This window comes from Trachemys scripta, chromosome 9 (assembly GCF_013100865.1).
Source record: "Trachemys scripta elegans isolate TJP31775 chromosome 9, CAS_Tse_1.0, whole genome shotgun sequence".
Taxonomy (NCBI): Eukaryota; Metazoa; Chordata; order Testudines; family Emydidae; genus Trachemys; species Trachemys scripta.
Window position 1 is genome coordinate 17,920,267 of NC_048306.1, and position 16,559 is coordinate 17,936,825.

At 38.9% G+C, this 16,559-nt stretch overlaps 1 protein-coding gene across 3 annotated transcripts in view; it reads right to left on the bottom strand.

Moving 5' to 3' along the window:
• The window catches only part of ACSL4 (acyl-CoA synthetase long chain family member 4), a 50,217-nt gene that overhangs the window by 11,615 nt on the left and 22,043 nt on the right, over positions 1 to 16,559 (bottom strand). The window contains exons 2-7 of one of the 3 annotated variants that reach the window (XM_034781569.1): positions 10,260 to 10,306; positions 5,369 to 5,608; positions 4,874 to 5,051; positions 3,214 to 3,323; positions 2,981 to 3,119; positions 1,280 to 1,430 (exon numbers count right to left, since the gene is read on the bottom strand). In XM_034781569.1, coding sequence (XP_034637460.1) covers positions 1,280 to 1,430; positions 2,981 to 3,119; positions 3,214 to 3,323; positions 4,874 to 5,051; positions 5,369 to 5,596 — 806 coding nt within the window. In that variant the 5' untranslated portion in view covers positions 5,597 to 5,608; positions 10,260 to 10,306. Of the gene's footprint in view, positions 1 to 1,279; positions 1,431 to 2,980; positions 3,120 to 3,213; positions 3,324 to 4,873; positions 5,052 to 5,368; positions 6,333 to 10,259; positions 10,307 to 16,559 lie in introns of those variants that run through there. The other 2 variants (XM_034781570.1, XM_034781568.1) reach the window with 2 other exon arrangements.

The window sequence follows — 16,559 nt, forward strand, 5'->3', positions numbered from 1 at the left end:
ATCACAAACTTCAACAAGGGCAGGATTTCACCCACTGATTCTAGCAGAGGGAGTCTTCTTGCAGTGAAACACGGGAGGTCCTTAGTGCTGCTCCAACTGCCTTTTCCTTTCCAGTGGCAGGTCTCTTATCCCAGTTACAGAGTTAAAGCTGAACCTAGCTTCTATTTGAAGCCTGATAATCAAAGCCCCTCCACCTTCAAATCCCTCCTCTCCTTCCCCTTCCACGCCCCCCAAAAAAAACTTAATAGCAGCACCTCATTTTAAAAGATTTTAGTAGAAGGTGGATCAGTCACTAAAGCCTGAAGCTCATTCATTCTGTGACCTTGAGTTGAGAGCTAGAGAACTTTCAGCACAGAACCACATAAATATCCCACAATGAAGAGGTTTCTTGTATGTGGGTCATTTCAAAGGTGTCATTCCCCTCACGAACTTGCTGAGAAGGGGGTGCAGGGATACCAATTTATCCTTCAACACACTGAAGAACCCTCATGAAAGTTACTTGGTTACTGAATAGCCAAAACTTAATATATTTCTCTGTTCATTTTATTGCCTATTTTATCTCAATATATAAGCTTAATAAAAATAATTTTAAAAATGAAAGACCAAATTAGCTGCCAAATGAAAGTGGTCTTTTAAACCAGCTTGAAGTGAGCAAGGTGTTTAAGCAGATTGTGTATAGCACATGTAGAAGGATCTATACGGGCCTGGTCTCATCAGACCCCCGGAATAGGCAGGCCTTTGACAGATTCCTTGAAGTTATCTGATCTGCTCAAAAATTTCTGCTTAGAAACCACCAGCCTCTGCATTCCACTTTCTCAGGAATGCTGATAAGAACAGGGAACCAATAATAATCTACAGACTGATACCCTGTGCAAAAAGATATGATCAGACTCTCCCCATAGTGATCAGTTATGATGGATATCTTGAAAGTACATCTCAGGAGGAGACATAACTAAAGAAGTCATACTGTCTTCTATCTTTTTTAATCTCATTTAGTTGTAGAAACATCATAACAGGACTAAAGAGCTAGAGACACTCTTACGGTTGTGTCCAAGAGCATGATAAATTCAAAGTGATTCCAGAAATATCACTTCATATATGAAGTAAGATTAGTGGATAAAAAACAATTTGCTGAAGTTCATATTTTTAAAAGAAACAGTCACCAGGAATCTCAAAATTATACAAGTGATAGGTTTTCTAGAATCCAGGAACATTTATTCCAATTAAATAAAACAAAATGATATTTTATACATACATGGAGCAACTGAGCATTTCTTACCCTAGTCCAGGTATTCTCTCACACTGGCCTGTCATTCCAGCTATCAAGTTCTTATGCATCATCATCACTCCTTTAGGTCTCCCAGTAGATCCACTAGTATACATTACTAAAGCCAGGTCTGTGGGAACAGGTTTGCTTGGAAGGATGTCTGCTACAAAAGGTACAAAGGGGGAGGGAAAAAAATCATTCACATGGACTTTAGCAGGAAGTGATTACTTCTTGGACAAACTAAGAGATGAAATCGAAGCTCCAGAAAGAGTAAACTAAGTTAACTGGTCTTCATAAGAGACTGACAAACAAAGTTAGTGATGATCTATTGGTAAGCAGACCAGGAAAAAGAAAAAAGTGGCAGATCCTGTTAGGGACAACAAGCACCAGCAGATTCAAATCAAGGCAATAGGTTAAGTTGGAGATAGATTTGGCTAGAAGTGTAATGTCATTGCAGAGTTTCAGTGATTAAACCTAATGAAGTTCTAGTCAAACCCTTTAAAATAAAGCCTGGGAGAAGTGCAGAAGAGGCTCATACTTTGGAGTGATGAGGGACAAACTCATACCAAGTTTTCTATTAGTAACAGCTCTAAAGCCAGGCTGTAAAGGCTAAAACACATGGTTTGTGGGTTTTGTTTTTTTAAATATTTTGAAGTCAGGATGCCTTGAAAAATCTCACACTTGGTGGAAAAGTGAGTTTAACAGACCCAGAAGCCAGTATATATTAAGCTAATAAACTTATGAAAATAAACTAAACTTGTTTTAACTCAGTTTGCTGCCTTGACATTTATTCTCTTTTGTCCTGATTATGGTGAAATCCCCCTCAGGCTGATGACTTTGCAGCAGAAAGGGGAGCAAAGGTGGGAGTGGGAGGACATTTAGGGGAGTTCTCAAAAAAAAAAAAAAAAAACAAACAAACAAAAAAACTACCTCTATTCCTTTGGGCTGGCAACAAGTTCAAGAAATCAGCAGCTTACCACAGAGTAAGCAGCTCTACTGAATGTGTACTTCCTTGCATAAGCCTCCAGTTCCTGCCAACCAACTCCTTTAACTGCTCACATCTTCTCCTTTCCAGTAGCACAGAGGAGCTGGCCGGCAGAGACGGTAGACCTGGGTGGCAGGAAGCAAATCCTCATAATTGCTCACTTCCTCCTTATGGAACCTGGTTTCTCACTCCAGCCAACCAATTATAGTTCTCAGTGACTGGAGGAGGGAGGAATCCAGTGCTTATCCCCCTGGCCTTAGGGGTCTTCTAGCTACAAAATTGGTCAGAAAGACTTTTCTAAAACAAATGCTCATCCCGGTCATCAGGAAAGAGAAGAAAAAAAAGTGATGGAGTTTTTAAAATGTTAATTAAAACAAAACAAAAATAGCCAAGCCTGACCTTAATTCTATACGACCTTCCCTTATTTTAGAAAAAAGTGAGCTTAGTCAAACCATGCCAGTCACATTCTAAAATTAAACTGAATAAAGGAATATCTGAAACGAAGTCCATTTGGGACAATGTAACATTAAGATAAAAGACTCAAAAATATGTTACTTTTACTTTTCTACTTTTTAAAAAAATATTGAGGTGGACTGGTAATTTTTCTACAGTAAATGTCAGATCCTTTTTAGGTTAAATGGACATACTTCTCCTCCGCTACATATCCCTCCAAATCAAGTTCAGTCACTTACTGGACTGCTTGGGTAATCCTGATTTGGTTCACTTACAATTTTCTGGTTTGGCTCCTAATTCTTCTACTGTCTGCATACTATGAATCTCTAGTCCTTCAGGGTATTCAGATTTATTGATAGTCTTCTTATCCACATAAATGATATGTTTGAGACAGGGGATTTCTGACAATGCAGTCTGTTGAACAAAGAGGAAATTTAGTACTTACAGTAATGTATATTATAAGATTACGGTGAAATACAGTTGACAAAAAAAGTTGTTCCCAACTTACCTTAAGTTTACTCTCTAGAAGTTCTACACTGGTGATTAGATATGATGCTCCAGATTCATTCAGACCATAGGTTACTGCCTCTTCACCAAGGGTGGCATATAAAGTAACAACTGTTTTATAAATAAAAAAGTTTAAGAGTAGAATAATACAAACCAAAAGCTTTTGAATGTATATAATTTAGTCAGCGTTGGGGGGTTGGGGAAGAGAGAGAGAGAGAGACAGGGGAAGGAGTACTTTTCATCTGCAATCCTTTTCCACTGAGGAATAAAAGCAGCTTTTAGTTTTTTCATGATGGAATTTTATGAAGCAAGGAGTTTATGGTAATGCTAATAGTTGTATGGAAAGAGGAAAGTGTAATTTCAGTCATTAGATCGCATGATAAACAACTAAAAACAAATCTGTGTTCTTTCCAGTTTCACACAGAGGGCGGAAAAGACTTTGGGAGAGCTGAGTCCTGAGGCTCTCCTCTATTTTTCTGCTTCTATAAACCATTCTTAAAGCTTCATACCAGAGAAGAGCTAGACTGGATTTCACATTTACTAATTAATTCTCCAGGAGAACAGGTGTTCAGTGTAAGGCATCACATCCAATAAAACATTAAAATAGGGAAGTAATACTCAAAAATCTTGTTATGAAGTAATTAGGATTACTACATATACATCTACCTGACAAAAACTACAAAAAGCAAGAAAATGAAAAAAGTTAAGCCACTTACCACTACATATCCACCACCACATGCACACATCTTACTATTATCACAGCTACTGTACTCCACAGACCACACACTACAATCTTAATTATGTTTCCCTGTGGGTGGCAGCAGTCCATCATCCCCTTTAATAGCCCTCCAGCAAACCTTCCTTGCCAAATCACCCTTTCCCCACACAACCAACTATTGTACCAAATATTCACAACAAATAGTGTTTGGGGAAGAGAGATTCAGTGAATGCAGAAAAATGAAAGGGGGGCAGAATTCAAATTGTGGTGCACAGTTTGTGTTGGATAGAAGCAATAACGGTAAAATGTGCACTTGTGGGTGTGTAACAGCCCTAACTGCTTCATAATGAAGTTTTTGGTGTATTAATATACTCAGGACTGTGCCATTTTTCTTTCAAATGTACTTTGTCTTGTACATTGATTAAAGTAAGGTGGAGGTTTTAAACAGGTCACAAGAATCCTCAGAAGCTGGTTTGCATATTTCAGCTACCATAACATTTCTCTATTCCACCCAACATCCAGTCTCTCCCCTCACATGTCAAGTGGCAGAAGCAATTAATGAAATAGCATTGCTGCATGTTTCAGTTATGAGCAAAATTAGTTAGCCATGCAGATTTGATAAACAAGTCAAAGGGTCCACATTCATTGCTCTTTCCTGCCCCCAAAAAGTGAGTCAGTTCTGAATTCTAAAAATACTTCTATAATAAGCAGAACAAATTAGTCTGGCTACAGCTGCTTGCTAATTTTGGGGATCCCTGCTATGCATAGCATATAGTTTATTAGAAAGCTGAACACAAATTAGGACATTTCACTTTCTTCCAGAATTTTTTTAAACAAATGCTATCCCAGAAATATGCAGATGTACTAGACATGAAGAACTGAACTGACTGTGAAGAGATTTTTCTAGAAATATAGTTAATGCAAATGCAACTTTAACACTCACGAGGAAAGTTGTATTTGAAGCAGGTTTGTGCTGCAATCATCCACTCCGCTCGGGTCTCACAGAATATGGCAATGGTACTTTTTGGCTGTAGTCCTTGTGCAGCTAGTCCTCTCCCTAAATGATCCACTCTCTGGTTAACTTCTTCATAGTTTAACCATCTATAGTTTCCTAGGATTAACTGGTAAAAAAAATAAAATAAAAATAGAACAGTTTTGTGATAATGACATTAAGCTATTAGTGTACATGTTTGCACCTATTCTGTGAGCTGGTGTGGAAAACATACTAGCAAATTCAACGTTACTCAATTTTTTTGCTGAAGAAAAATACTAACAGCATGTATTATCGCTTCCTTTCTTGAGCTAGTTAAATATCCAGCTTTACACCATAAAATGTAAATTGTAAAGAATGTAAAGGTGGCCTGCAATAAATATTTTATTGTTAAGACAAAGTTTTCCATATTACAGACTTCAAGAATTCAAAAAACTTTAAGATTACCTTTTTAAATACTTTTCCATTGGGTTGCATTTCATTCTCTTCACTCAATATTTCTCTGGTCCCAAGGCAGTCCTTCTTCCCAAACTTTGCTACAGCATGGCCAAACAACTTGTCCAAAGTGTCTGCTCCGGGAATGTCTATGGTTGCTAGTGACTCAAGATGAGTAACAGAACGGTACGGACTTCCAGGCTTGTCCGAGATGGGTTTAGCTTTTAAGCGTTTTGCCATAGCCTTTTTCTTCTTAGCATTGGTAAGAAAATACCATGGAATAAATACAAGGGCACTGTACACAGATATTAAGAAGTACACAGGAAGCAAGAAAATGGCACGTACGTCTAGTTTAAGTTTCATAGTGGATAGTTTAAAAAAATTCTGTCCTTTGGATTCAGAGAAACTTGGTTCTCTGAAGAAGGTAAGAGCAGAAGCAGCAACAAGTGGCAGTACAGTCAAGGAAACAACTGTAAGTGAAGCTTAGATAGCTCAGTTTTAGAGTAACAGCTAAAACATTAGTAACCTTTGGAAGTCAACAGACACCTGTGGGTGAAGATCACAGCCAAGCAGACAGCAGGAAAGAAAACAAAGAAAGTTTAACAAATTAGTGACACCAGGAATCAGTCCATTAGTTTCAATCCTTTATGATTTCACCCCAACATGCAGCAAAACCAAGGAGGCTGAAGTAACTGGTTTGAGAGGCATATGAGCAATTGGTTTTGAAGACTGAGAGGAATCTTTTCCTTATTTGTTTTTTACCTCCACAAATATTTACTCTTGTAAGGTCCCCCTTTCATCCCCTTTGTCTCTGTTTAAATAATTCTGGTCTTTTAAAGTGCACTGTGTTCTTTATATATCAAAATATTGTGTTTCTAAGCTAGTTGAGCAATCCTGAAGTTGCAATCCTGAAGTTGCATAACTATGGTCAAAGGCCAGTAGCTTTTTTCTTAAATATTTGTGCTAGGGCTAGGGAGATATGGTAGTACTGATTTTTTATGACTTTCAGAAATAAAGTTATATCAACTCAGAATACAGCATATTTACTGAGACTGCTCAAAATAAAAAAAAACCCCACGCACTGTAGACCTAATTAATACACAAGATTCATATAGCTCCTCTCCTAACATCACCTGGGTTACTGCTTTTACTTTAAAGCAGGCCTGAGAAGCTCTATTTGAATGTGCACAGCTGCTGTGCACAGCTTAGAGTAATTGCCTCACAAATCAAGTCTGTGTGGCAATTACTTTAATGCACAAATTTAAGGACTTCTGGAAGAAAAAGTTCAACTCATCTTCCATCATAAAACCAGAATCAAATCCTGAAGTATTTGACTGTGATTCCACAGAAATCTCTCTTGAGTAGGAACTGTAAAGGGACTAATGGGTAGATATTACCAAAAAATAATAATAATCATAACTTTAGTTTGGGCCAACTCAGTGGCCTAACACCAGTATTCTGCATTGACATGTGTGAGATATGGGTTCAACTACAGTATTTAACCCTTGCTTCCTGGTCAGATGAAGGATGCAAGTGCTGTGGGGAAAATGCACACAGCCCCAGGGAAGCAAAGGAAAGGGAGCACCTACCAAAGCAGCTCCTCTAACACATTAGGGAGCAGTGCTGAGTGGTTTAGGGCAAGGCCTATCCTCTCCCCACCTAGAAGATGGAGGTCTTATTAACAGAGAGACTTGAGGATGGGGGAATTCTCTGAGGGCACCATCAAGAAACTGTCTGTACTGGGCTATCTTGATTATCACTTTAAAAGTTTTTTTTCCTCTTACTTAATTGGCCTCTCCGAGTTGGTAAGACAACTCCCACCTTTTAATGGTGGGTGTGTGTGTGTGCGCTCACTATATGTTCCAGTCTATGCATCCGAAAAAGTGGGCTGTAGCCCACGAAAGCTTATGCTTAAATAAATCTGTTAGTCTCTAAGGTGCCACAAGTACTCCTGTTCTTTTTGCGGATACAGACTAACACGGCTGCTACTCAGAAACTAGACATACCAAGGAATTTAGTTATATTCACCACCTCAGGTGAGGGGAGAGTGACTAAAATTTCAAAAAAATAAAAAAAATAAAAAAATTAAGTGACAACTGCCAATAACAGCACAACAAGCACCAGCAATACCCATGATTAATATGGAAAATTACGTTCTTTAGCACACAGCAACACATATAGTATCCTTTATGTATAAGCATATTGAATGAAATAATGCATGAGAGATGTGTAGGTACATGCCATGCTATCGGGTAGGAGATAAGTAGTGCTTTCATTCTACAGAATAATTTTAAGAATTGCATATTTGGCAAATAAATTGAGTGAGTCACAGGTACTAAACTGAATTCTGACAAAATACAGATTTTTTTTCCCTCTGGAGTGAATTACATGTTTTCTCACCAAGATTTAAGTACAGTGACATCTGTCTGTCTTATCCACTGAAATCAGTTGCTTTAACTAACCTCCCATCCTAACACCTCAAAATATCAATAATTAGAGTACAGTTATGCTTCACTTTTATTAGATGGCCACTTTAGTGAAGTAAGTCACTAGTCACTGAGTGGTTGCTTAAGACAGGTTTCACTATACTGATACTATAAAAAGTGCCCCAGAGTAGCTGCTCAGCAAACAGACCATAACAGAATAATTCTCACTGTATTACCAGCAACTATTTGAATTGCCATTTGTGTGTATTACACCCAAGTTACTGTACATTAGCTCCATTAGTTTAAAATAGGTCTTACATAAGTAAGTCTTTTGAAGAAAGCCCTAAACATCTGTTTTGCACTCCAAACTTCACTCTCTTCAAATGAATGGCAGACATTTATTATACTATTTGTCTTAAATGATGTGTTGATAATTTCATTCCAGTTACTTCAGTTGGAGTGTGTTTTGAATTAGCTTAGGTTGTACATAAAAAATAAGCAGAAATGCGAGCTCCAGTGCATGGCAGTTAAACACCACACAATGTGATAAAACCAACACTGAGAAGGGAATTCTCAGTATTTTCAAGAGACAAAAGCATGCAACATAGCATAGGAGTGAAACAGAGAAAAGATTACAACAGGCTAATGCAAACTTAAAGGCACAATTTCATTGCCTTACTCCACAAGCAGCTGAAACCAGCATGACTACTTGTTGAGTAAGTACTACTCAGCCTGAGTAAAGGCAGAAGAACTGGGACCTGAGAATTTACAAATCGATAGGAGCAAGGGTCAGTCTACTCAAGTCCCTTGACACATATTTGAGATTGAATGGATTGACATCTAACATACATTCTTCCCCCATTTTCAAATGCAAACACTGCTTTTTTCTGCGAGACCTGTCCCTTAATATGCCAGAAGATCCGGAGACAAACTAGCAAACATAGAAGATAAATATATCTAAGTATTGGTACCAAGATAAGTATAATTCTAAACTGGAATAAAGATTGTAGAAAAAGCATAGGCTGTCAAAGTATTAATTTTAACGTGGGTGTTTAAACAGCTTGTACAGTGCCCCCAACACAATGAAAGGAGTGATTAAGTTACACGGTAAAGGTATTTTCATTGTGTAAGTATACTGAAGAATTACAGGGGATAGCAACGAATGCTAAGTCTATTAGGCACTTTATTAAGAATCCTTACATTTACTATAACTCATACTTATCTGAAGCATATGGCCCAAAACAACATTTTAAGATGATTTTTGTATTAACTACCGGTAATTTAAAATGAACACCTATTCTACCTGCATTAGGGTTTTGTCTGCCACCCACTGATATAATATACAAGTACTAGTTACCCTTATACAGTGGGCTTCTGTAGTTGGATTTGTATTCTAAAATACAATGAAACAGAGTTCTGCACACAGATGGTCAATATTAACATTATTGCCATTGCTTCTCATTCTCCTTCCAACACACTTTCCCATTGTTTATTATACCCAATGTTGCATCTTGGTCTTAAATTAGATTGTCAGCTCTTTGAGGCAGGGACTGTCTTACTGTTTTTACAACATCTAACACAATAGGCCCCTGATTTAGGCACTACTATAATGCAAATAAAATAATGATAATTAAAGTTTTAGTTCCTCCATGATTTATCAAGAAGTTTCACAATATACTAATCCATTTTTTTAAACTCACTGCTATCAAGGTTATCTGCTTTTTAAAACCAAAATGTGATTATTGTACCAGAAGAGTAGACTGCAACTATTATAAAATGCCTGTTATCCAATTTCACCTGTAATGTTTTGGCTAAGACTACCCAAATCTAGATTTAGGGGTTAGGTGTAATAATCCTGAATTTGATCTTTTGTCACACTTAAAAGGAAGTGGTGAAGGCTTGCCATCCTCAGTCATTTTAGCCACACATCTTGGATAAAAGGCATGATCTTAAATATCAGATGTGTTTCAGTGTTCTCTTCTCAGCTGATCTTGGTATCAAACCCATACCTCCGTTACTTTACTTTTTTCATTTAAAGTTTTATTGAAACATTTTAGGCACCTAAATGCTGATAGAGATTTCAGAACATTTATTTGAAAGAAAAAAAGCGGAGTTGACAAAATGCCTCTTTTGCAATAGAGAGATCTGCAGTTGCTGACCTTGATTCTATAACTAGCAATGCAAGTTCAAACCATACACACACACTGCCATTTACATTCATGTTAAGGCAAAACAGAGGCTGCATTTTGTGGAAGTTTCCAATCAGATTCAATGGTAAAAAGATGATGTTTTTAAATAGATGACTTAGCTAATTTGTAAAATATGTAGTAGTTTGAGAGAGACTTCCATTCTATCAAGATTAGCTGGAAATCCAAAAAATGCCATAAATTTGATGAAAACAAGTCCAAACTTAAAATAAAGAAAGAAAAACACTTGTAACTTTTTGCCTTTAACAAAATAAATGTTAAGATACTTACAGGATATCTAAAAGTAATGACTGGGTTTTCTTCAATGATGATTCAATCTACAGTAAAATGGGAGAGAAGATTGTGGGGGAGAGAAGAGATAGACTGATAAGTAAAAATATTAACTTGGTACATGATCTTAAGTGTAGAAACCAAAAATTTAACCTGCTATTTATGTACTTAAACAGTGAAGATGAATTCATGGTCTCCCCTATCTTTTTGAAAAGGAAGATGTGTCACTATTATCTTCTATTTAAATGAATCAGAATAAGTTTTCACCAAAGTCACAAAATATACAAGTTACTCACATTTAGTCTTGTACTTTGAACGTGTTCAGTCATGCCTTAGTCAATACAAAGGGGGTATGTGGGTGAAAGTTAATGACCTCTGATATGCAAGAGGTCAGACTAAAATGATACCTTCTGGCCTTAAACTCTATGGAAATCTACTGAAATTACCCCTATGACTGTGTACCTCTGGTACATGATCAATCAGGTATGACTGAGCTTAAAGTTGTGAGCCATTAGAACATGCATCAGCCAGTCTGCAGGGATACAAACAACTTTTCAATTCCTGCAGCCCCCCCCCCCCCCAACTTCCAGGATGTATTGTAATAAAAGGCACCAGGGCTCAACCAGTTATGTGCCGGTGCTGAAGCAATTTTTTTACTTTCATAACTGACATAGGAAGCCAAGAAGTGCCAGGGATATGAACTGCCAAGCCTGGAGGTGATGGTGCTCAGCCCTGGCACAAATTAAGCACTGATGGTAACCATAGGCAGGATACACTTATCTTAAAGGAGGGAGAGGGAAGCTGGGCCAGGCTGGATTACCTCTAACCACCCCATGGTTTCCTGCCTCTAACATAACAGTATAATAAAAGATTTCCTTCTTCTGCCCCAAATGTGGTATGTTTCTCTCACTCATTTCACTCCCCAAAACAATATTATGTTTGTACAACCCCAAGTGTGGCTAAGATTTAGTCCTGCATCAGTGGTATCTTTTCTATATCTATAAGTGTTATGACTTTAAAGTTTGTTCTCTCTCTTCCACTGTAGTTATTTTTAGATTAAAAATGCCCTAAATGTTCTAACAGATTATTAGTTATAAAATTCTTCTCCCTATGACCCTTAGATAGTTGGATTCATAGGGCAAGTCTACACTACTAAGTTGGTCTAACTTATGTCATGCAGGGGTGTGAAAAAAAAGACACCCCCTGAGCAACACAAGTTACAGCGACCTAAGCACTGTCCACACCGGCACTATGTTGGCGGGAGTCATTCTCCTGCCAACAGAACTTCCACCTCTCGGAGAGGTGGAGTAATTATGCCGACGGAAGAGCGCTCTCCCGTCACCATAGAGCATGGTCACCAGATGCTCTAAAGCAGCACATCTGTAGCACTTCTAGTGTAGACCTGCCTATAGTAACTAAGGCCTTGTCTACACTACAGGGAAAAGTCTATCTAAGCTACGCAATTTGAATTACGTGAATAGCTAACTCAAGTAGACGTAGCTTAGACCTACTTACCATGGGGTCCACACTACGCAATGTCGACAGGAGATGCTCTTCCATCGACTCCCCCTACTCTTCTCGATCCGGTGGAGTACAGGAGTCGACGGGAGAATGATCTGTGGTCGATTTAGCGGGTCTTCATTAGACCCGCTAAATTAACCACCGATGCATCGAACGCCGCACATTGATCCCCCGGTAAGTGTAGAAAAGCCTTTATAGGCTAATGGAAAATGTCCCAATACTTTAAAAAAACTACACACAACATCTTCTGAGAATTGCTAGAATAGCTTTTCTTGAAACACGAGATGAGTACAAAAAACACAATATATTGTGATTTAAAGGTCTTATTGGCACTTATGGGATGATGTATATAACTAAGGCTTTTCTACTCATCGGTAATGTGACCAGCCCAAATTCATGCCATTTAAACCTTTATACCACAGCATATATTACATATAATATACATCATAAACAATCATTTCAGACCAGCAGAATGTCTAGATCAGGGGTCGGCAACGTTTGGCACGCGGCTCGCCAGGTTAAGCACCCTAGCGGGCCGGGCCAGTTTATTTACCTGCTGACATGGCAGGTTCGGGCGATTGCGGCCCCCACTGGCCACAGTTCACCATCCTGGGCCAATGGGGGCGGTGGGAAGCTGCGGCCAGCACATCCCTCGCCTGCGCCGCTTCTCACCGCCCCCATTGGCCCAGGACGGCAAACCGCGGCCAGCGGGGGCCGCGATTGGCCGAATTTGCCGCGTCAGCAGGTAAATAAACTGGCCCGGCCCGCTAGGGTGCTTACCCTGGCGAGTTGCGTAGCAAACGTTGCTGACCCCTGGTCTAGATATTGATTTCATTTGGTTACAAAATGAGCCCTGGTGCTGACATCTAAGCTTATGCTGTCACTATTTATTTTTCCATGTGTCATTTTTGGGGGTGGGGGACGAGGGGGGGAGCAAATGTCTTGCGTCAGTGAACCATCAAGGACATTCTCAAGGCAAGCCAAGTAAGGATTACTACTAAGTATGACAAAGTTCACATTGTATCCTGGGGGAAAGGGATAATAATCCTTGTTTTATGAAAATGAAGACATTTTGTAATCCTGGGGGGCGGGGAACCACAGTAATATGCTACATCACATCAGTTTAGGAAAAAAAATGTTGTACTGTAAAGCCTTATTAAAAATGGTTTTGAAATTAACATTGACTAAACACTATCTATTTTGGAGACTGTATAGTGGAGTTGCCATTTCTTGAGGCAGGAACTATATTTTCAGTGGAACTGTACTACCCTGTTTAAAAAGAAACTAGCACATTTTCCATTTTCAGTACTAACACAATCTAAATAACAATCCATGACCATAGCTATTGTCTGTTGCCTTCTGATAGCTATATTTTCAGTGTTCCCACTGGATTTTCCTCCATGTTAGTCAGTTCATTTTTTCAATTTTGAAACAAAGCTTATTCATCAATATGCCAGCTGTCTAGACAAGAGCTCATTCAGTTTGGGAGGAATTGTTACAGTATACACATCCAAGTCCTCTCTCATAACCCAACAGCACACTTTATATTACCAACTACAAGTTAGTTACAGAACTTTTATAGTTCAATTGTCCAAATGCTTGGAAAAATATATAGTATAAGTGATGCCATTGCTTACTTACATAAGCGTTACCATCTATGGTAGGTAATAACTAATAGTTACAACATAGTCTAGCTTTGATGTTCAATTAAAAGCTTCAGAGACAGTTTTTGATATGCATCTCTTTATTCTCTAGCAACTAAATCCTTCAAACAAAGCCTAAAATAGGGCATCAATTCTGGGACATCAGAAAGGCCCTCAATTTATGACTAATTTTTAAATGGCACACAGATGGAATAAATGGCAGGCAAGAGATTTACTTTTTCCAATAACTGCTATTAGTTTTATTATCATCAAAGCTTAATTTAAGTTGACAGTAAAAGAATGGAAAAAGAGGGGGCATAGATTATAGTGCTAGAAGCTGGGACAAAAACTATTCACCAAGGGTGAAATGTACGGCTCTAGATTTCAATAGTTAGACCAGAGGAAGTAATATTTACTCATTAAATGTTTGCATAAGCAATTAGAATTCCAAAGTATAATTTTAAAAACTTATTTTAAGTGTTTTTGCCCAGAAATTTTAGCCTGTGCAATTTAATTGCAAGGAAGCATCAATTTAACAGTTATTTCCACTAGCAAGAGGTTTTTGTTAGTACAAAAACTCAGAGGGACAACAGAACATTCAAAAGCATATGAATTGGGTAATGTGTATTAGTTCCTTGGTTATTTCAAAAGACTTGCCTATGTTTGCATTGGTTGTAAAACAGAATAAATAGAAAAACTAATGTTTTAGAGAAAGAAGCTGCATTTACAAAAATGTCCAGTTATAGTGAAATAAATGGGAATAGTGAATATACGATAGTAACTCTTTTTAGTGAGGAAGTGGAGTGTGGGCTGAAAGAGCAGGAAGTATTTACTTTTGTAAAGAAAGATTAGAATTTGGAATGTGTGAAAGAGTTAAGGTAAATGAACACTTAGGGTGAAATCCTGGCCTCTGTGAAGTCAGTGGAAAAACTCCCTTTGACTTCAAATGCGGCCAGGATTTCACTCTTAGAATGAGCATTCAGAGTTTAAAATCTTTCGGAAGAAGATACTGAAACCTTTCACCCACAGAAAAGCTAAATATGAATAACCAAAAAAGTTTCTGGAATTTGTCTATCATTCAGACAAATCTATGCATTTTAGAGACCATGGTAAATATTCACAAAAGGTTAGTGAAAAATCCAGATTTATACATTACAAAGATATAACAGAGCACATCAAATGAATGTATAGGTTATTACCATGATCAATAGTAAATATTAATCTTGACCCCCTGGATTTATTCAAATACTAGAACTGAAAGTCTATTTTACTTTTTGGTTTTGAAACAGAGATTCAGAGGAAGAAATTAAAGCTATTGAAACAAAGATATTGCTGCAAAGAAACGACTGGGTTAAGCAGACAGGAAAACGCATTTAATACACCAACTACTCACCAAATTTCTTTCTAAGATTATTACGGATGTCTCTAGACACATGAATAAGAGAGCACTTATAAGGCAAAGAGACAAGCCTACGTAAAAAACATTAGGAAAGTTTTACGTGTTATTTCAACCTCTACATACCAGAAAGGATTGAGAGAAAAATCAAGGGAAATGATTCAATGTTTATAAGTGATGTCAATGTTCTGTAAGAACAGACTGTGCCAATATTTATGAAACTTGAAAACTTGCTGGAAAATAAGTAACCAGAGACCAGTTTTCAAGTTTGTTCCTTTCTCGGACAGCTATCTGCATATTTTTAGGTCATTGTGTCACAAGGCACACAAGGACAGGAAATGCAAAGAGGACCTGATAGCAAATCAATGAATTGCAGAGGTATCACAGTACGTTGCCTATGAAGGACTGGTTTATAGTGTAATTTAAAAATTCCCTCAGTAGATACAGTGCAGGATGAATAAAAACGTATGGATTTTTTTGATTTTGTTTATTACAAGTTTTTCTTTTGAAAATAATCTGAATTCAATACAAAATATTATAATTAAGGCTGCGAGTCGGTCACAGAGATCACGGATTCCGTGACTTTCCAGGACCTCCTTGACTTCTGCAGTTCCTATTTCTGACCTTGACAATTATTGTTCTAACTGCAGGTTACTAAAAAAGTAATCTTCACCACACAATTTATATTGTTTCTGGTAAGGAAGGAAAGAAACCCCAAACAATTAATAAGGTCTCAGTTTGCTGACAGATCTACCTACTTGGACCATTACTCCTGCAGAATCCTATTGAAGTTGGGAAAGAAAAATCTCCCTCTTAACTCCTTTTGCCCAGCCCATTTCCATAGGCTGAGTTGAAGATGGATATTACACACACACACACACACACACACACACACAATGGGTGATAAGGATAAATTCATTAATGTCCGTGAGGCATCCAGATACTGCAGTGATGACTGCTATAGAAAAACCTATAAACAAAACCAAGGAAGTAAACAGTTTTAGGGAGTGGCACTCAGCACCCATATACATTGTACCACCAAATGATCCCAGGGGTCTTAAAATAATGGTTCAAGACTTCCAGGTATGTCCTGCTCATCTGCTCTTTAACCTCCTCAAGCTCCACTTACTCATACGGTATAAGTCTCAAAGTGGAATATCAAGAAAAATTTGCATCCTTTCATATAAAATGGGACAAAATACACATGAACACCCTCCCCCCCAACAGAAATGATGGTACTGTTTCTTTTTTGCATTCCAGTAGCACCTAAAGACCCCAAACCATAGGGTTACCATATTTCAGCGAGCAAAAAAGAGGACGGGAGAAGCCCCGCCCTAGCCCCGCCCCTGCCCCTCCCACTTCCCGCCCCCCCTGACCTCCCAACCCTCCCCCCGTTCCTTGTCCCCTGACTACCCCCTCCTGGGACCCCTGCCCCTAACTGCCCCCCAGGACTATCTAAGCCTCCCTGCCTCTTGTCCCCTGACTGCCCCAACCTTTATCCACACCCCCACCCCCAGACAGACCCCTGGGACTCCCACGCCCCATCCAACCACTCCCCACCCCCTGACAGCCCCCCGCCAGAACTCCCAACCCATCTAAACCCCTCTGCTCCCTGTCCCGACTGCTCCGATCCCTCTCCCCACTCCTGCCCCCCCCCCCCCCCCCCCCCCCCCCCCCCCCCCCCCCCCCCCCCCCCCCCCCCCCCCCCCCCCCCCCCCCCCCCCCCCCCCCCCCCCCCCC